The sequence below is a fragment of the Amblyomma americanum genome, chromosome 2 (genome assembly GCF_052857255.1).
Source record: "Amblyomma americanum isolate KBUSLIRL-KWMA chromosome 2, ASM5285725v1, whole genome shotgun sequence".
In the NCBI taxonomy this organism is placed as follows: Eukaryota; Metazoa; Arthropoda; class Arachnida; order Ixodida; family Ixodidae; genus Amblyomma; species Amblyomma americanum.
The window spans coordinates 50,430,003-50,452,126 of NC_135498.1; the positions used below are offsets into that span (position 1 = coordinate 50,430,003).

Below are 22,124 nucleotides of genomic sequence, written 5' to 3' on the forward strand. Positions count from 1 at the left end.
TAACTGCTCTATTAAACAACCAATGATAAATGCATTTCGCATACTGTAGCAACAGAACCTAATACACAATGTCATGGCCCCTGACATATGTTGAAAACAATAAAGGAAAGCTACTTTGCAGCAATCACTACCTCACAGGTCCTTTTGGCCTCCATGGACATGAAATCTCCATTCATTATCATCGTCAGTAAACAGACCCTGCTAAAACCTTTTTTTTTATCATATTTAGTAAGCAGGTGTAACCAAAAGCAGCATCTACTACAAGAAGTAAATCTGAAACGAACCACAACAAATGCTCTCTCTTTTAGTGGAGAACATACCATGATGAGGTGATTTTCTAAAACAGCATTTCACACAGGCACACCAGAGTTCCCAGCTTAAGATACAGAGTTACTAAGTTATGACAACAGCGATTAATACTTGTATTAGTAGAATGTCGACCAACGGTGTAACAAAAACAGCTCGGAAGGCTACAGTACCTGACGTGTGTGCCTTGACAGTGGCCCTGAGCAGCTCGTTGCTGACACTTGTCTGGTGGAAGGTGATGGCAACTTCAGACTGATTGTCAATGCGCAGTGGTGGAGGAATCTTTGCACAGTCCATGAAGATGATGAAGAACATTGCACCCTTAAGAATCACTTCCACTCGAAGAAAGTACGACCTCCCAAGATCATCCCTACAAGAGCATCAAAACATTAGTGAGCCTGTGCAATCGAAGAACTCCAATTTTTTCTCTCTCACAAGGCAGGAACAAGCAGCTATGAGCTTTCCAGAATAACTTTGCAATGCTACTTATAAAATCAACAGCAGCCAACAACACGACTGGCATCACCATAGGAGAGAAAGCATAGTTTTTAGTATTCACACATCACACCTTCAAATACTGTCATTTACGCCTTGGTCCATGGCAAATGTAATGCTTGTTCAATCATTATATCTAAAACTGCCCAGGCATTCTCCCACAATACACTTTACAAAGGCAGCAAACCAGAGGTTTGACAAGCTAGCATTGCATCTAGACCTGTAATACAGGCACCAACATTTCAATACCGTTTAAAAACAATCAGAATTCAAAAGTGCTGAGCCTCTCTAAACTAAACAAGAATGACACTTGCCTCGTGTGGATGTGAAAGGAGTTAAGCTCATCAATCTTGAAGCCGCCTGACCACAGACAGCCGGGTGCATCGACTAGCCGCACACATAAAAGGTTGTCGAGGTCCACCCGTGGCCAGTGGAATGGCAGGTTGGACTTGGGCTTTGCCAGGGAGATGTGGTGCCTGTGCTGGTGCTAGAAGCAGAAAACCGAACACACAAAAGATCAGTGTGTGAGAAATAAAAAAATGCAAGCCCGTGCAGGCATGCATGCGAATACACTCATCACACGCACTCTTCACAAAGCCTTTGCGTTGCATGGCCAGCTATAATAGTTCACAGAACACAAGAAACATGAAAAGCCCAAATTTGCTTGAAGTCTACTACTATGACATGCAGTCAAAGGTTCAACAACAAGAAACAATGAATAGAATAGATTGGACAGAACCGTTTAAAAATGATAAAATAGTTTTAGTGCTGCAAAAGAAGCATGCGATGGTTTTGTCGCTACCTACCAGCTCCTTTGTGGCAAACCTCTGGGCGATTTGAACAACAGCGCTGCTCTGGTTGTCGATGAGAAACCTTGGAGACAGCACAACGTAGTTGGTGCATGCATATTTCCCTCTTCCTTGTTGAATCTCCACCCCGATTGTGTAGACCCTGCAACAATGAAGTAAAACAGAGGTTATTCCATAGCCAGAAATAAAAACAAGCATCAAAAGGTTAGACATGCACAAAAAGTTATCCACTTCCACAAGAGTCCAGTGGCTGCACCATAAAGATGTCTTGTGCCCGCATGTTGTCGAAGGACACGTTTCATTATTTACACGATGAGTGTCACACAAGCTGCTGACAACCACATTCTTGCAAAACAAACGTTAAAAAGTGATGATGAATGAACAAAACGTCGCTAACAAGCCATGGTTGACACATTACCACTGTTCGGGGCCACTCAGCAACCATGCAGACTCCATTTTTTTCTACTGCACTCAAATTGCAACAGTTCAACCCTTTCTCAGTAACACAGCATACTCCATGCCTCACAAGAAGTTCACACTTTGATCAGCTGTCTTTTGAGATGGAATTAGCCAAGCAGTACTTTCACATCAACCTCCCATGCATTTTTTTTTTTTTCACTGAAAGAATTGCAGCGCAGGTTCCCAGTGAAAAAAAAAAACTGGTTAAACTTTTAGCAATGCAATAAAGCAGAAGACACAACTTTTTTCAAATCTGTTTATGCACATGTGCCTTATAGTATCAATGAGTTCTCCAGCAAATGGCACAGTAATCACGGCAGCAAATATTTGTTATTTCTGTTTTATACAATTTTCTTGACACTCTTTTTCTGTGTGTGGAAAAAAAGATTTGTGTTGGGACTTCTGAAACTTGTACGCTTCCTTTTTGTACGATGCAGTCGTAATAGCTGGAGCTGATATGCTACAAAATGCACATTTCAGACTTCACTCCTGATTATAAACAAAACAGCTGGTTACTTTAAAATCCAATGTGTTGGTCACACAAAATTTGATATTCATTACTTTTTCCTCATTAATATTTAATGAATCATTTGACATTAACACCGTCAAAGAGCATTTATGTGGTTAGATCTCTGTGTGCAGCGATACACCAAAGAACGATATCTTTGTGCAGGGGTCCCGTGACAGTCGCTTGACTTTGGGACTTCTGCCTGCATACCGAATACTATATGTACTTATACAATATGTACCCAATAAAATTCAAAGTCAACACTACATGCAGAGGCAAAAAGAAAGTAAAGAAAATCTCATTAAAATCATAAAAAAATAAGCTTTCTCCAGTGGTAAGGAAAGATTACACTCACCAGTCAGGACGGGCATCGTTTGGTGACACCATGAGCCGGCGCACCTTGATGCCCTTCTCCAGCGAGAAACAGGTGCACCACTGGGGAAAGCTTCGTGGGTGTAACTCCATCCCCACCCTCATGCTGCACCTGCAGACCACCAAATTACACAGCAGGCCTGTGCATCACACATCAAGCTTCCAAGAGCAACATATAGTTCACATATTCCATGGCAGCGAGTGCCATATTCACAGAGGCTTCCACTTCAGTGGTTATCTTGCCTTCGCATTACATGCCCTACTCAACCCCATTTCTTCCTCTCGATTTCGACTAGGATGTCATTAACCCGCGCTCGTTCCCTCACCCACTCTGCCCGCTTCCAGTCTCTTAATGTTATACCTATTATTTTTCTTTCCATACCTCGCTGTGTTGTCCTTAACATGAGCTGAACCCTTTTCATTAGCCTCCACATTTCTGCCCCATAGGTGAGTACTGGCAAGATACAGCTGCTGTAAGCTTTTCTCTTGAGGAATACCAATAAACTGCCATTCATGATCTGAGAGAACCTGCCATATGTGCTCCACCCCATTCTTATTCTTCTAGTTATTTCCCTCTCATGATCCAGATCAGCGGTTACTACCTGCCCTGGGTGGGGTTACAAAAATGTAAAACTGTGTCGATGAAAATCTGATGTCCCCAAGACAGACGGTGAAAGCATGTGTGAAAGACGGCCAGGGGGTGGGGTGTGGGGATGGTAGAGGAAGGCTATTCATCATCTCTTGGTGAACAGTCATACCCAACTAGGCATTTTGCAGCTACTTAATGTTTCATTCCAATTTAAAAAAATGAGTGACTGGGAATAACTCACAAGCAATAACTAGCGCAATCACGGCATCACTGACTATGCGCTTTCATGAGGATGAGACTGTCTCATCTCGTGGTTCAGAATGAGGCATGAAACCATGTCTCTTTCTTTATGGCCTGCCATGAGAACTTTACTATAAGACTCTTTCACCCTCTTGCACAGAGGACGTGATACAGCTGTATCACTCCCCCTCCGCATGACCCAAGTCAAACAAGATTGGATTCTTACCGGCGTAGAGGGGAAAGAGAGAGTTTCAAATTATAACATGAGAATCCAACAGACAGCAGCATAAACCTCAGAGAATTCTTCCCATACAGTGATTGCTCTAATACATCAAGGTATGAATTCTTAATATGTCAATAGAGTAAATTGCTGGGCTAGTTGGTTCATAATGCGCAATGGTGGAACCAGCGAAATGGACGCAGGTCAAGAGCAAGTATGCGCACACACACCTCTTAATATGTGCTCACTGTTAAATGAGACCAGGGGCTAAAATAAATCCCATTTGTGGATCCTTGGTCTCTTCTATTCGCTTTGTGCAGCCAGTTCTTCACTGCTTTTCAATGTATTCTCTTTATCGCAAAAAAGGTTATGATGTGACCGCCTGTCTGTGTTTCATGCCTCCTAATTGGTTCGCATCACATTACTCACATTGCTCTTCACCGAACAGCCCAACTTTCAGTACGAGGAAGTTTACATACTGCAGGAAGGCTTGTAAAGTACGTTTTATGAAAACCTCTGTGTCCCTGGAAATAGCCGGAAACCTTAAAGCGCACTTACATCATGGACGCTTCACTGTCGGCAAACGAGAAGAGCAGAGGCACCATGCTTCGTGCTTGCTCATGCTCAGGAAACTGTCCAGCTGACTCGCAGTTGGTCCCTTCTTGCTTGAAGATGAGTGGTAGGCCCGAACGGTTGATAATCCAGTAAGGCACAGACACAAACACCTGCAGTTGCCAACGAAGAAGAAAGGCGGAAGGAGAGAAAAAGAAATTAAATGACGCTGAGTAGGTGGACAATGTCAAGTGCTCCGAATTTGACTAGACTAAGCATTAAAAGACGAGACCTAGACATGCTCTCCAGGTAAGGAACTGTCAGCAGATGTCAATCACGTTTGGGCTAAGTTGGTCTTTTGTTAATCCTGCATCAAGGACCTCCTGTATAAAACTCCCATAAAGGTTCTTAATTCTAAGTACACATAAGATGTCTAGAAGAGCAATACAGTCAATCCTTGCAGTAATGAAACTGCCTGTGACAAAATAATAGACATAACAAAGAAAAAGCTATTCCCCTTGGAGGCTTCTGAAGACCACGTATCTGATATCTCATTTTTATGAAGTAAAGTTTTTCTGTGAAGGGATATAACAAACTCAAAATAAACTTCACTAGCCATTTTATGCTGTGTATATTGATTTGCAACGGTTGAAGACTATGCCTTCTGATCAAATGGGTTTAGGAACAGCAAATCACCCGACAAGCTTTTTAGGAAGGCAAATCACCTGACAAGCGACCTTCGACAAAAATGAAAATTGGTTTTTGAGGAAAGGAAATGGTGCAGTAATTGTCTCACATATCTGGGTGGACACCAGAAAGATGCATTTATTTCAGCAATGCAAACAAAATCTAAAAACTGCTGATGGCCTAGCTCTGTTAGGCCAGGATATACATAGGGAAAGCGCGGCGATCAGAAGAGTTAATATATGAAACCCGTGCATTCACTAGATGCGCCTTTATTCATAATTAAATTTTGAGCCATCGTGGCGGAGTGGTGGCGGAGTGGTAGCGTCTAAGCCTCAAACGCCAAAGGCCCTGGTTCTATTTCCAGCCTCAACACAGGGTTTTTTTTTTTATTATTCAGTGAGTGTGTGGGGGTTGTGTGGCTCCCATAGATGCCACCACTGAATATGTTGGTTAGCGGTTAAGCATGTAAGGGCGGGCAAGGGTACGGGAGGGTAAGGGAGACTCCGCGCCTTAGCGTGCGGTGTGACATCATGCCAGATGGCGCAGCGAGCGAGCGGCGTCCGCCCAGCTGCGGCGGTTGTGCTAGGCAACGGTTCAAGGTCTGCCTGTGTGCCTCCTCGGAGCACCGCCACAGCGAAATCGCAAGTTCGTGGCCAGTGTAGCTTTCACTACAAAAGAAACGCTCCTGCCTGCTGGAGTTTAAGGGGTGTAACAAAACGGGTGCCTAAGCAAGGCAACTGCAACCAGCCCCGGAAGGCATAAAGAAATTGGCCGGCCCCGACAAATGGCCCTTATACCTTCTGTAACGCTACATGCGCTTTTTAAAGAGAGGATTACGCCCCCCTCGGTCGCTTCTGCGCATGTCCCGCATATCTGTCTTCCATGCGCCGCTTGATAAGCGCGCGCTTGCCAGGCGGCCTACATGGTGCACTACAGTCGCACAGCCATTCAATGGCAGAGAACTCAAATTACAGCACATAAGCTGCTCTGTCAAGCAACATGCAAAACATGTACAAAACATGCACAAAACATGCATAAAACTCTTCTTGTCCAAAACAGGGCCAGCACAGAACATTTCTCCAGACATTTTGCCAGTTTTGGTGCAATAAACTTTTGACATCCGACGTGTATTTTCGCCCAAACTCGAGTTCCACCAAACAACCTCATGTAGCGTGGCACACATTAACTGGTGCGCCTTGGCATAGGTGCCAAGGTCATCAGAATTTTCCCATTCTCAAACTTCTTTTCTGCGTGTGAACCGCTGTGAACATGCTGTGCTTCTCAGGTGCTGTGTGCTGCAGTTTAGTTTCAGTTTTTGCCCCATGGTTACGTGGTTTGACCGTTTGGCAGTGTGTTTCGTGTGCTTGATGGTACCAATGTCCTGCTGTCTTTGTAAGACCAAGATGAGTGACCATGTCGGAAAACAGGAGAGCAAGATAGTTTCCCTTCAACAAAAGGTGGCCTTGATGAAAGCAATGATAACCTTCCATCTGGCGGAAGCCGTGTAGCAGGGCTGCTGTGACCAGCGTGCTCGTGTGCCATGTGGACAGCCGACCAAAACGGGTACTTGCGACAGAATTGCTGCCAAGCACATGGTTTTCCCACACCTCGTATTGACTTCAGCACCAAGAAAATGGGGTTAAATGCACTGAATAGGCATCTCCCTATCCTGTGCAACATTATTCCTCCAGGATCCATTTCCTGGGCACTGAAGCCTGCGTGGGCCGCGGAAGAAACGAGTATGTGTTGGCAAAGCTGACATATTCAGTTGGTAAAACCACATTCAGCCGCATTGAAAGCACTCAGTGCGTGTGTCTAAGGCTCCCTTAAAGGAACAATGTGGACAGGAAAATATGCGTTCCAAATTTTTAGCCACGTCTTATAAGCACTGAAGCTCATACGGGCTGCAATAAAGATCGCTGTGCCGCAACGATTCCTTTGCTAGCATCTGTTTTGGATGAATTTGGACGGAGCACCTATTTAAATGTACAAGCTCGCTCACCACATTGATGCAAGCATGCGTCGGCAGCAGATTAAATGTCAGCTATGTTGTCCTCAATTTACACAGTGAAAGGTAAGCTCGTTGTTTTGCGACAATTGCAGCTAAGGTCATTTCGAGCTATAATGAAGCAAAGAAAGCAATAGTGGGGCCTCTTTTAATTTGTTACAATGAGGTTCTACTGTACTCTCGGAGCCATTGAAAGATTGCTCAAAGAAAGTGAAGGAATCTCTCGCACTAACGAACTCAAAGCAAATAATTAAAGAATTAAATACAGCTCAGGCCATTTATAATGTAACCGCTTATAATGCGGGACCACATTATATGAGGCTTCTTGTGACAACCGCTTCGCTTCCCATAGAGTTCAATGTATTGGCATACCGCTTAATACGCGGCAGCACGTATGCTTCAAATACAAAGTAGTTAAACCAGCACGTAAAGCCAAAAAACCATGGATAAATAAAAACTGTATCCGTGAAATTCGTGCCAAAAACCGCCTCTACAAGACTTTTATTGACACCAGGACTGAAAAAGCTTTGCATGAATTTAAGATGCAAAGGAACAAAACAAATAGTCTTTTGCGTAAAGAGAAGAGACAGTATTTGAATAGTTTGTTCAATAATGACGTAATAAAGAAATCTGATGTTATCTGGAAGCGTATTAATGGTTTTCTTGGGCGAGGAGATAAGAACACGACTAACAGAAATTACACTAGGTGATAAAGTTTTATCAAATGAGACGCTTGCAAATACATTTAGTAACTATTTCACAACCTTAGTAAACAGTAATCATGATCCTAATTCTTTGAATTATCTTCGCTGCAGGACTAAACAATCTGCGTTTTTAGCGCCTACTACGGAAAATGAGGTATTTACTACTTTTATGTCTATCAAAAACAGCAGATGTTGTGACGTCGAAGGATTCAAGATCATGCCAATTAAGCATGTCCTGGACTTGATTCTACCCGCATTAGTACACATAATCAACTTGATATTTTCTAGGGGCTTGTTCCCGAAAAGACTTCAGGTTGCGAAAATAGTAGTTTTGTACAAAGGTGGTGATAAAAACGAACTGACAAACTACAGTCCAATATCTGTGTTGCCCATTTTTTCTAAAGGTATAGAAAAACTAGTACATGCCCACATGACATTATTTCTGATCAAACACGACCTTATAACTAGTATGCAGTATGGCTTTGTGAAAGGGCAGTCGACAGAAACTGCCTTACTTACTCAAAAGGAAATTATATTGCAGTCGTTTGAACAGCAATTATGTACTCTGGGCATCTTTGTTGATTATTCGAAGGCGTTTGATTGTATAAATCATTCCACACTACTTAACAAACTTGAACATTATGGATTTCGTGGCGTATTTCTTGAATTAATACAGTCGTATCTGCAACACCGTATGCAACAAGTGATCATAGAACAATATGTGTCTAATTTAAAGCCAGTTCACGCGGGAGTGCCACAAGGAAGTATTCTGGGGCCCTTGCTTTTTTGTATTTATATCAATGACTTAGTTACTATAGATAGTAATGTGAAATTTATTATGTACGCGGACGACACAACTATTCTGGTTACCGCACCGAATTCCACAGAGGCTATCGGCATCGCAAATGAAGCACTAACAAAACTGTCCTCGTGGTCTACCGCAAATTCACTTAGTATAAATTTTAAGAAAACAATAGCTGTTCTGTTCAGACCGAGAAATCGTAATGTCGCTACAGACCTAACATTACAACTTAATAATTCTATTATTCCGATTGTGCCTACTGTTAAATGCCTTGGGGTTGTATTCGAATAACATATGTCGTGGAATTTGCATGTGGATTTAGTCGCTGCGAAAATACCCCGTGTGAGTGGAATTTTATGCAGGTTAAGATATTTTCTCCCTAAAAGCATCAAACTTCTCCTATACAAATCCTTGTTTCTCAGCCGAATTCATTATTGCCATCTTGTTTGAGGTACTACGACACTTTCTAATATCACCACATTACACAGAATACAAAAAAAGGCCGTCCGTAGTATTCTGGACGTTCCCCACGACACACATACGCACCCACTTTTCAAGAAACTGAATTTACTTCCTATGCCTGATATTTATGAGCAAACACTAATTCACCGATATAAAACAGGTATCAAAAGAAATAACAACACGTTAAATACTATATCGAACTTAAAACGTAGAGATGGGAAGTTAAATACGCGCAGTTGCGAACTCTGGGAGATGCCACGGGCAAGGACTAATTACACATACCAAATGTTGCGCTTTACATTACCATCTTGTCTAAATAAAATTAACACTGTATAAGTTTCATTATTGTGCTATCTAGGTAGCTATCTTTTCTTTGTTTCCGCAAAAATGGAAGAAATTGTTTTTGTAACAGTGTATTTGCCGAATTGTGCATTGCAGTATGTTTTATGTGACCCATTTGTTGATTTCATATACAGTCGAACCCGGATATATCGAACCCGCATATTTCGAATTATATCGGCTATATCGAACACACAGATTACCCCCTTGAAAATACTATGTAAAAGTATAGGACAATTGCGTAGTATATCAAATTCCATTTTCGTTGGACATTCGATATATCGAACGGCGCGCTGCGCCGCGCCCCTGGAAGGTGCGCTTTTCCCAAAGACATTCGTGTCCGGTCCTCAGAGGTAAACTTTTCCGCAGAGTCAGTCAGCAGGCTCCTCCTCTGCGCATGCGCAGCCGTCGCCTAGCGACGGAGAAGCAGAGCCTTTCCCCCGTTCTTGCGCCCCACCGGCGCGAGCTCTCTCGCTCCTCCTCTACCGCCGGCGTGTGCATTGGGCAAGGGCATTAGAGCTCATCAAAGAGAGTGCGCGGCATGGAGACGCGGCGACGTTTCCAAGCCACGCTTCCTGGGAAAAGGGAGAGAGAGAGAGTGAAGGGTCGGCACGGTCGCTCGTGGGCCAGGGGAGACGAGAGAGCCAGAGAGGGCTCAAAAAACGAACATAGTGCCTTCGACGGCATATTCCACCGATCTTTTTCCCCGCTCTCTTTTTTCTTTTCCCTTTGTCGTTCCTTCGCAGCCCCGTTGACTGTCGCTCGAACAGGCTTCGCTCGGACTGCTCCATCTGCACATCGTGCGTGTTGTGCGTACCTCTGTTTCAACGTGCCGTGTGTAGCGTGTGTGATTGCAGTCATCTGGTGAGCTATGGCATCCGCGGACATAAAAAAGAGGAAGAATCTGGACTTTGCAAGAAAGCTTGAAGTAATCCGGCGTGTCGAGAATGGAGAAAAGTAGTCCTCCGTGGCAGACGCATTCGGCATTCCGCGGAGTACTTTAAGTACGTTGTTAAAAAACAAGCAGGACATCAAGCTTAAAGCAGGTGAGGAAAGTCGCTCGGGAGCGTGTCGTGTGCACCCTGCTGCTTTTGACAAAGTGGAGAAGGCACTCTACACGTGGTTTCTTGAAATCCGAGCGAAAAATATTCCCGTGGATGGCCCGACCTTAATCGAAAAGGCCAAATGGTTTGCTACGGCTCTTGGCGAAGAGAACTTTTGCGGTGGCACTAGATGGCTGCAACGGTTTAAAAACCGCCACGGCATTGTAGGAAAGGCCATTTCAGGCGAAAGTGGGGCTGTCAGCAGCCAGGAGATGCAGCAGTGGCTTTCTGAGGAGTGGCCGAAGATCACTGAGAAGTTTTCGCCTGCAGAATTCTTCAATGCAGACGAAACTGGTCTCTTTTGGCAAATGTTGCCGAATAAGACACTCGCTCTTCGTGGAACCACATGCCACGGTGGTAAAATGAGCAAAGTGTGTGTGTCGGTGCTGCTTGCAGCCAACATGGACGGCTCGTGCAAGCTACGGCCATTCGTGATCGGGAAGAGCAAGTCACCGCGCTGCTTCAAGAACTGTAAACAGCTTCCCATTCGCTACGGCTGTAATAAGAAGGCCTGGATGACACGTCAACTTTTTGTCGAATGGCTGCAGGCTTGGGACGCTGAGTTGGGCAAGTCGGGCCGCCGAGTTTGCCTTCTGGTAGACAACTGTTCGGCCCATCAAACAACTTGCAAGCTGCAGCACATCGAATTGAAGTTTCTCCCGCCGAACACCACAGCGAGACTGCAGCCCCTCGACCAGGGTATCATAAAGGCATTCAAGGTAGGCTATCGGAAGCGACTTATTCAACGGCTCCTCATAAACCTCCGCATGGGAACCGATCTCAAGATTGACCTGCTTGGCGCGATCCAGATGATTACCGGCGCTTGGGGCGACGTGAAGCAGGCCACAGTAGCCAACTGTTTTGGCAAGGCAGGCCTTGAAGTGGCCAGAGATGCATGTCCGGAAGCTTTAGATGACGATGAGTGCTTGGAGGACGCGTTCCGCGACTTGTCCAATTTTTCCGGCACCGTCCCGCCCGAAGTTACTGTTGATGATTTCATTAATGCTGACAGCGAAGTTCAAGTAGTAGCCGACCTCGCTGATGAGGACATTGTGGCCAGAATAGCTGGCGTTCAAGACAGCGATTCCAGCGACAACGAGGGCAACTGTGTTTTCGAAGAAACGCGTCCGTGCACAGCCACTGAACTGGCGTCAGCGTTCAGCCTGATTCGGCGCTGTTGCGGCGAAATGGAAGGCGCTGGGCTCTCGCACCTAGACAGTCTCGAGAAGATTGAAACTAGTGTTTTAAACTTCATTTCCCAGAAAAAAAAGCAGCCGAAAATTAGTGATTTTTTTTCCGTGAAATAAAGCGCTTTCATATTGTGAGCACATGCTATGCGATTCGCGGCTGTTCCAATTGGTAAGCCACAATTTTTTATGATTGCAAGTGCTTTTTTGGCCTATATCTGTATATCGAATTTTTGCTATATCGAACTATTTTCCGATCCCCGTCGAATTCGATATATCCGGGTTCGACTGTATGTATAATGTGCATTAGTAATTAGCGTTAATTCCTTCGGTTTCAATTGTACGTGAGTGCTATATGTACTGCATATACTTTCTGTTTCACTTGAATTCGTTTTACACATATATGTATGTATATATTATATATATACATTATGTCTGACACTCGCGTTATTGGGACTTAGGTAATTCTAGCTTAATATGTAATACCTAACCCTATGCTCTGTCACTGCTTGTTAAAAGGGGCTGCAGACCTTGTCAAGCCATAAAAGGCTTTTTGTTTCGCGGTCCTCAACATTGTAGTGTTGAAATAAATTGAATTGAATTGAATTGAATTGAACTGAAGACCGCGTATAGTGCGGTTTCTGGAAAACCTGGCGGCCCGCGTACCGACCCATGGGCACCGTGGGCATTGCGGGTACCGTGGGTACCGTGGGGCCCGTGGGTACCAGTGGGTGGGAAGAGTGTGCTTCCCAGATTGCGCAAGAAGGGGGCAACGGGCGGGGCGGAGGAGCGTTGTTAGCGTGGTTCAAGGCAAGGCGGAAGGCAGGAGAGGGTAGAAAAAAAAAAGACGCAAAGCAGGCATTTTTCCTCTCACTCTCCGAAACGCCTCTGTTGGGCACACTGATTGGACAAAATTGAAAGCACGTGATGGCACGGCCAGATGAGCATGCCGGAGCGGTGGCTGTAAGCGCTGCTTGTACCACACAACCGTGCGGCAGCATCTTGTCACGTCTGAGCCCATGAGTGAGATATGTGTCATCACGTGTAGTGAAAAGATGACAACGCAGGCAAGTCAGCGGACGTGAGCAAGTCTACTAGCCTCAGCTGTCTTAAGTTCCGATGGCGTATGCTCCTCCGAAAGCCAGGAAACGTCAAGCTCTCGAAATCAAGTAGAGCATTGTAAGGGATGTCGAGAACGGTTTGAAAAAGGCTATGGTGGCAAAAGAAAGTATGGTGTCTCCGACGCTACTGTGTCTGCCATTTGGAAGAACAGCAACAACTTGTGACAAGAGCTGCAGGAAGCCTCCGCGCCGCTTGCAACAAAACAGATTCGTGCGTCGAAGTGCGAAGATGTCGCCACTTTGTTTGAACGGTTTCGCGAGGTCCGGGCCCAGAGCATTCCTGTGAGTGGCTCGATATTGCAAGCCAAGGCCAGGTGCTTCGCAAACATTTTGGGGCATGATGGCTTCAACCCACTGAACGTGTGGATTCAAAGTTTCAACGATCGCCACGAGAGCTCGTCACCGTCGCCGTCGTTGACCCCAACGGCATTGTGTGTGAAGAGAGCCGCCACAGGTGAAGACATTGTGGCAGCGGTGCGCAGTCGCGATGAGCCTCTATCTGAGGATGAGCCCGACGAAGTGAGTGAAAGTGTAACAGAAGTTTCGTGCAAAGACACGCACGACTGTTGCAACAAACTGCGCCGCTACTGCGCTCAGAGAAACTCCAGTGAGCAAGTGCTGAAGTGCCTCACTGTTTTTGAAGATGAAGCCATTAGCAACGCAGTTCAGTCGCAGCGCCAGACTGAAATAATGACGCTCTTTCATTCACTACGACGCTTCAACAAAAAAATGAAATAAACTTCTTTGCTGCCTGTGATTGCAGTGTTGTGCATCTGATGCGTTGTCAGGTGCACTTTGAAAGGTAGGCTGGCCATTCTGAAAACACGAATGCATGGAAAAGCTACATTTTGGTTACAGTGCAGTACCGCTTATAATGAGGATTTTCCAGACTCCCGCGGTATGCGCTATAAGCAGTCTATGCTGTATAATATTACTGAACATACATGAAGAGCATGCCAACTGTACAGCAAACACTATGAGAGCCCCTAGAAGAGGGGAAGAAAAGCCAAGCAAGTTGCTCTGACCTTGAGTGCCCTGCCACGCAACACGCTGACACGTGCATGCAGCAGAAGGAGCCGCCCCTCGGTGTCATGTGTCTCTAGTCTTGTGGAGAAGCTGCTCGACCCAGGTGGGATCACCAGACTGGTACACTTGCGGAAGTTCTCCAGGGAGAAGCCAATGATGACATACTGCTCCGTGTTCACCTACAGTCCAGGAAAAAACACAGGCTTCAGTTCTGGCTACACATTGCTACCACGTTGTACATAGGGTTGTGCAAATATTTGAACGTTTCAAACATCGAAGCGAACAATGTGGTACTTGGTTCGAGCTTCAAAGCGAATAGCAATATTCGGAAACACAGAATATTTTCGAGTTCTAGAATTCACGAAAAAAACCTGCTGGATGAAGCAGTCAATGTTCTTATGTATGCTCTGATGCTTCCGCACGACTGCACCACTCTGGAAGTCAGCACACAGCGTGACTGCCATGTCGAGAACTTTGGCCTTCAATGGCTGCACGGTTTCTGAACGTTGCCAATGAGTGCACGTGATGGGTCAAAAGCCCTGAAAGACAGCCTAAATGTGAAACCGAATATGCTGCGGCAGGAACTGTGCTGCGCTGATGCAAGGAAGGCCCGGAAAACGAGGATGACAAAAAAGATAAGAAAGAATGCAGAACTACTAACATGACCGAGGCAAGTGCTCTGTCGGCGTTGGCTTTCGTATTTGCGGTGTTGTGTGCCACGGGACACTAACTTCGAAGCCGGCGATACCGTATTGTGTACACCCTTCAACGGTGGATATTAGATGAGAGGTGAACTGCCAGTTATTTTAGGTACCGCAATGAGAAAGCCGGCACCAGAAGCTCTTTAATCAGTGTTCGCTTTGTACAGCATCGCCATTTTCTTGCGCTCACAATCTAGGCAAAGGGGTACACCACCTCTGTGCTTCTCTGGTACTTTTTCATGTGTTTAGATGAATGTACTCGTCACAGAAAGATTTCCATTTAAACTTTTTCAACAAGGAAAGGTCACCCTGCGCCTTTACACAGTGGTACATCTGACAGTGCAAGAGGGCGGGCTCGCATCTCCGAGCGCTTCGCGCCTGCCAATGCTGATAACGCGCCTCCATCTGGAGCAGCACAACGCACAACGCTGCAAGGTAGGTTTAAGCAAGGACCCATCAAAGAATTCACAGGTACTGCGTCCCCTAACTGGTGTACGGCGGCGTGCCGCGTGCCACTTCCGGCACGTGCATGGTGCCTTCGCTGACATCTTTTGACTTTTGTGCATCCATACGGACGACCCAGGCCACAGCCTCTTCCGGCAGCAGTACAAACGCGCGATCACACGTGCGAGGGGCCCGATGGGCCATTGCTTGACTGGTTTGCAGTGAAATCGAGATCGGGCTTACCCGCATAGCATCCCAGACCTCCGAATTAACCAGGCTCCTGCAGGCCACCTCTTCGAATTATCTGGTCAAATTTGCAATAAAAATCCCGGGACTGCAGAAATTCTTTTAATTACCCGGAATTTCAAACTAACCAAGTTCAAATTATTGGGGTTTTATTCTACTTGGTATTCCATTCACTTGAAGGTTAGCACTTCTTTTAATGCTCCCACAGAGAATGAGTGATCTCAGTGATGATGCCCCAGAGTGCAATCCTGTGCCTGCAGTAGTGACCATGCCAGAAAATGGGACGCCACCACATGGAAGTTTTGCACCACCTTCTGCCACTTCCTTTTGTTCTTGGCTGGCCCAGTATTGCGACAAGAAAAAGCCCCCCAAATGGATGTTATGTGTTACTCTGAATTAAGCACACTTGCTTCTGCTACTATTAATATTCCTTTCAAAAGGTGCCAAACAGCGACTGTTCCCAAGGAAGGGTGTGAATGCGTCTTTGCCAGAGCCGCCATGTTTAGCATGCAAGCTTGTCCAAGTGGACTGGGGAGCAAGCATGTCAAAGCATAAGTAGAACTTTGTTCTTTACCAAATTCTAGCTTTTAAGAGAATTAAGATGATCATATTAATCAAACTCCCATCATTCTGTCGGTCCTACTGACATTCACAACAAAAATAACACCAATAATGTTAATGTAACTACTAACACACAATTCCGCCAAAATGCCGAAATCCGTGATTTTTCGTAGACTAACGGGAAACTAGGGGCCTTATTATAATGTTGGCTAAGGTTGTGGAACGAAGTAAATAGTCTAGCATAGGTTGCAGACGCCACACGCAACCTACCCCACAAGGCTCACTGTGATATCCCTGGGAAGCTTCTTAGGTCACAAACGTACTTAGCCAAGTGCAAGCAAAGCAGTATGCCCTGAGACGATGACACACTTAGCTGTTCACTCAAAAGCAATGCACAAACCGTTGAATAGAATACAAACTCACAAACCGCTTATTCACAGCACAAACAGCACTGCACAAAGCAGTGGGTGGGCAGGTTCAAACAAAAGAACCCAGCCGGTTTTATCTTCACTGCTACGATCTATCAGCAACAAGGTGAGAACTTGAAGACATACCTCATGCAGTGCACAATCCTTCTGTGCAGAGATGATGCCTTTGCACTGACCCTCGTTGACCACATAGTCCAGCTCGCAAGGCAGCAGGTTGTGGATTCTGATGGGAGGCAGCAGGCTGATTGTGTGTCCAGGCACAGTGCTGGACACACTATCTTTGTCGGGATAGTTCTCGCGCTTCACATCCACTGAGAACCTGTCAAAGTCCAGAGATTACGTACCAACACATGAATTACTTCCTGGCAGCACCCCTCTTGCTGATTTGCAGCACTGGCTCTTATAGCCATACATCCCCCCCCCCTTCCCGACAATGGTGAAGGGAACACCAATAAAAGACTTAAGACTGCCATGCAGTGCTGACAGCAGGCAGGCCAGGAGACAGCCGAGATGTAAAGCAGGCTCGCGTAGAGCTAGAAACTGATCGTTTATGGTGGTGAATGTGTACCTTTGAACAATATGAGCATCAATAATAAAATGTGCATTCAGTAATCGTCCCAATCAAGGGTAGCGAATGTCAGCTGCACAGTAAGCATGGCTCTGAACATTCTAGACAATGGCTGCATGTCTTTTTGAAAGTCCCAGACAGCACAGAATCACCCACACATGATTACGACATGAACCTTTGGAGCAATCTAGAAGTGCGTAAGAGTCACATGCCAGATAACTTGTCCCACATGGTGAACAAAACAGTGACAGGGCTGCATGCTAACAGCTGGCTGCAAATTAGCAAAGCAAAACACGTGGAAATACACACCTGAAGAGGGTGGCATCGTTGCGTATGGGACAGCATGTGATGGAGTAGCCAGCGCTCTGCCGTTTGCTTGCAACGTGCTGCCACTCCAGGGAGGAGTAGGCAATCAGGGAGATTGTCGGCCGCACCCACATGTCGGCAAACACATACGGCAGGGGCACTGCAGTCGTGCACTTGGGCTGCAGGCAGATCTGGTATGGACGCACTGAAACAGGAATAAAGTGACACACAAGTCAACACCGATGAAAAAGACAAGATGAGAAAGAGACGCTGAGGGGATAGCACTGGACAGCTAGCACTACTTCGTCAATATGCACTGTCCGACCTCCGCATCACTAGTGTTAGCTTTTCTAATCATGAGTGAATTAGCGCAGTTTTCCATTCTTAAGCAAGACAAGCCCAGAGGTGTGCCTCGCTTCTCTCAAATATAATAAGTGAAGAATCTGGTCATTAACTGGCTTGTCAGGTCCTAAAGTGTTTCACTAGATTTTTTTAGCCTTTCCAGAAGTTCTTGTCAGAAACTACCTTATGCATGTGAGCCAGACTAAAAACAGGCATGTTATAGTACGGTACGGTATGGTATTATATGTAGGGTTTGACATCCCAAAGCTGCACATGGGTTATGAAAAAAGGCTGAACTTTACAGTTTAAAATGGAACAAGAAACAACAATAAAAGTACACTGAATTCATTGTTTTAAACTCGGTTTAGTCGAAAAAGGCCAGCATTCTTTAGTTAGAAGTATGCTACAGCTTGGTGGCTATTGAGTATGGGTTACAGTCGGTCGCAAGAGAAAACTAGCCAAGTGCAGAAGCCAGAAGCACAGCGAGACAATGAGATCATTGGATTAAGTAGTGTGGTTATATGTTACGATGCTTCTTTCTGCAACCTTAGAACACAGACCAATGCGAAATGGGAGGCTCAACCTCCTTATGAAGATTTGTCTGCTAGTGCAGCGCCATCTATTCACAGACTGTCATTGCCTGATTTTTCCACTCCATGTAAGAACGCTGACAATGTTGGTAACCACGACAAGCCACCACGAATATGAAGCCATGCACAAAGGTCACGAAAAAGTGTCATGTTCCAGTTTCTGCAATGGCTCAAGGCCACTTCTATCGTAGCCATCATTCCACCACCAAGTGAGGCAGAGCCTTTCCTTCCAGATTTCCGCTGCAGTCAATTTTACTTTCTTTTCAATATGAAACTTTGTTCTTATGAAGCACGTGCTGCTTCTGCAGTCCGTTCCATGAGAAAAGCAGTGAGGCACGTCACAGGCAAAAATACATGTGCATCTTTTGCAGCTACGTAAAGTGATTCCAACATGATGACAACTAGATAAAAGGCGCCGTTTCATTTACTAATCGTTGCAAGTGTATATGCATGTAACTTGCCTACTGCTTTCACATATTCGTTTTTTGCTTATTTGATTTTTGCACAGCGTAGTTTTTAAAAATAAACGTGTTTTCATTTTTGTCTCAAGGCCTAATCACTTAACTCCCACCTCGTAGCTTTTTCTGATGGCAACAGCATGTTAGCCTGCAAACACTACTCTATATGGACCTCCTTCACCCCGCGACGTCACGAAGATGCGGTGGCGCTGATGTTAGCAGCGACTTTCGCATGGTAGGCAAAACAGGTTCCGCTTTCACGTGCCTACCGCAGCTGCCGCAGTTACCGGCGGCTGCTTCAAGCCTGTGCACTGCAGAAGCAGCATATATTGACCAGCTGTGTCACTGCTGGATCCGCGTAGTAGCATAAAAATATTAAATTAGCCTCGATAGGTTTCTCGCGCATAAATGCCGCATTCGGAAACTGGCTAACAGGCATTGGGCCACGATAGTAAAGCGCGAAGTCTGGGAGTCGATAGGCACTGCCCATGCAAGTTACTGCGTTCATTCACCTGAACTTCAGGATAGTAGGCTGATAATTGCTCAAGGAAAAAAAGACATATGTAGCTGCACACGTACTTATCACCTTGAGCTGGAGTGCATGGGGCGCCGACAGGTTCACTCGCCCCCAAGGAATGCGTTTTTTTGTTAATAGCACACCATGCTTAAATGGCGCGTTTTGTGACATTTAATATTTACTTGAAACTGTTTCTTGATATGACGACGTAATTATTTCATTCGAGTAGAAAGAAGTCTGGTAAGTTGTGTCAATCTTGCGCGGTCGTGTTGGTGGGCTTAGAATAGCGTACCTTAAGTGTGCTAAACGCCATATGCTTTTTCATTGCATCATGCATGTGTCATGAGGTAATACATGATCGCGAAGCTTGTTTGGAAAGAAGTAGCCGCAGGCGTGCTACTAACAGACACGTGGCGAGATTGAGAGGGGACGCGGCATGAAAAGTGTTTTCGTTATTCATGCATGCGGTATGTAACTAAACTTGGTGCAAATATGAAATTCCTACGCTAGTTTCAGTCATTCTTTTTATTTATAGCTATACCTGGTGGAGTTCTGGGTAATTATAATTAACACCGTCGTCAAGTCCCCCCAAGCTAGGTCTCAAATAATTGAGTAGATAGTGCGCAGTTTTTTTATGCCAGCATGTGCATAAAGCCGTTTTGTATGATGACGCGATTAGTTCTTTTTCTATATGATCAGTACTTATGCATGCATAGTAACATGAAAATGTTTCTTACAAAAAATAACTAACACAATACTGCACGTGTAGGGAAAAAAAATCGAGAGATTTATTACGCTCCTCAACGTCTCAGGAATAGTTTGCGACAAATGGAATCATTTGATTTTCATGCGAATTACGAAGGTGAGTGATCCAGTCGCAGAAAATGTGAGAGGTCAGAAAACGAACCTTAAAGTTTATTCCCTCGCTTATGGCATCTTCGCTTTCGCTTTGGTCAAAGAAATGCGGCACTGAAATCAAAGAAATTACCTCACAATTTTTGACGACCACACTTCTAAAAAGCGCAATTTATAAATTTGTACTCAATATTTTGCTATAATTTTTCGTCACGAAACTAGACTTCAGGGCTAGGAAAGAAAATAATTCTAGAAATCAAAAATTTTCATCAAATCGACCAGCTTAACAAGAGGACAAGTCGGCCTGGCTGGTGCGTGGTCATGCGGCTAAAAACAGCGCTAAGCGAGACAGGAGATCGGGGACACGACGCTGTCCCCACTTTTCGCGCAGCGCGACACGTATGTATGTCAGCAGACGATAAGCGCATGTCTGCTCCGACGAAACAACGCCAGCACTTCCCCTCACTACTGTCCTGAAGTAAAATCATTCCGGCTAGTGCAGAGTGTCAAAACTTGTTTTATTCAATGCCTAGCACATAAATAAATGGCAGGAATGCTTTCTACATGTTTACTACTAACCATATATACAATACACAGTGGCAAACTATTTCTCTTTATAGGCCGCACGTGGACAACGCGAGCTCGTGTATTTCGACAAATTACTAAGTTGGAAGCATCGACCATTGCTATGATTCGCAGAAACTGGAAACGCGCCTACAAGCCTTGAAAACCCGCGCACAACACCTATCCGCGACGCCACTCCCCGACCTTTTGCCTACCATGAGCTCGCTAGCGACTGCAGCGCCACCTCGTTTGTTTACAAACATGCAGGAGGTACATACAATCATGCCTTTATTACTTACTGGCACACCCCTCCCCCTTTTCCTCCCACAAGCAGTGATGTTTCTGAACACCACACTAAAAAAACTACTCAGGCTGCATAGGACAGAGCGTGCCGCTACTGCCGTGTCATCAAAAAATGTTTACAAAACAACATAATTTTCGGGAAGGGAATGGCTTCGAGGCACAATGCATTTAAACTTGAGTCAGAAATTGCACGCATGATTATACCACTAATTACCTCCAGCCGTTTCCAGCTTCACATCCACCGGAACCTCCACTTTATTCTTGATCACCAAGGCCGACTGTACTGTGATCAGCTTCCGAGCGTTTCCATCGAGGGTCACACTGAACACCACGCGTATCATGCCAGAACTGCGGTGCTGTGCATGAGGAAATGAGTTGGAAAGACAATTCTTCTTTGTAAGCATGGCACTGCAAAAGTTCATTAAGTGCATGGAAGTAAACATTCACACTCAATTTAAATCTTTCTTTCGAGCTGATTTCATGTGATTTATGAGGTGCTTTCTTTCTCAATTTTAAAGACCTAAAGCTCTAGAGGCCATCACTAAATAGCACCACATCAAGTTGCACTACACTAGAAGCAGGAACAACTGGGTCCAGCCTGCCAGGTGTGCATTAAATAACACTGAAGATACCTGCACTGAATTTTCATTCTTAGCAAAATGTGATTAACTAGTTCTTCATAGCTTTACTGAAGCTTGTTGGCAGCAAAATATGCATTTGCTGATGAAAAACTGGGAGTTATTATATCCTGTCACTCTGATTCATACTGGAGAATTCAGTGACAATGTTGATTGAAAAACTGAAGTGAATAACAGGAGGGGAAAAGGCAAGCAATGCGATCTAGAAACAGCCAAAATGAGAGCTACTGCCAGCCTGACATTGCAGGGATGCTTATCAGATGCACTGCGCCAGAGTTACTATGGATCCAATTCATGATCCCTACAACGAAGTCCTTGCTAAGGACAAAGAATTGCATTTTTGTGACCTGAGCCAACAGTGTGTGTGATGCTTTTGATCTGAAGCTGAATCGGCCACCTGTAGCGCCACAAAGCACGGCTTTGCTTTGTTTCATCACCCAGGGTGAATTTCTCTTGATTTAGAGGTTTTTACAAGATAAAAGCTACTAGTGGTTGTGCAGTACTTTCCTCAACATTTAAATGCGTATTCATTTGTTTTCTTTTATAAACAACTCTATCACCCTCAGAGAGGCACTTAAAATCCCATCTGACGTCACTATAGTTTAGGGTAGTTG

At 45.0% G+C, this 22,124-nt stretch overlaps 1 protein-coding gene across 5 annotated transcripts in view; it reads right to left on the reverse strand.

Moving 5' to 3' along the window:
• Positions 1 to 22,124, reverse strand: part of Vps13D (vacuolar protein sorting 13D) — a 118,142-nt gene that overhangs the window by 17,313 nt on the left and 78,705 nt on the right. For all 5 annotated transcript variants that reach the window (XM_077654273.1, XM_077654272.1, XM_077654269.1 and 2 more), the window contains exons 57-65: positions 21,087 to 21,228; positions 17,247 to 17,448; positions 16,496 to 16,688; positions 13,989 to 14,168; positions 4,557 to 4,723; positions 2,933 to 3,061; positions 1,608 to 1,752; positions 1,116 to 1,288; positions 480 to 676 (exon numbers count right to left, since the gene is read on the reverse strand). In XM_077654273.1, the coding sequence (XP_077510399.1) occupies positions 480 to 676; positions 1,116 to 1,288; positions 1,608 to 1,752; positions 2,933 to 3,061; positions 4,557 to 4,723; positions 13,989 to 14,168; positions 16,496 to 16,688; positions 17,247 to 17,448; positions 21,087 to 21,228 (1,528 nt within the window). The remainder of the gene's footprint in view (positions 1 to 479; positions 677 to 1,115; positions 1,289 to 1,607; positions 1,753 to 2,932; positions 3,062 to 4,556; positions 4,724 to 13,988; positions 14,169 to 16,495; positions 16,689 to 17,246; positions 17,449 to 21,086; positions 21,229 to 22,124) is intronic.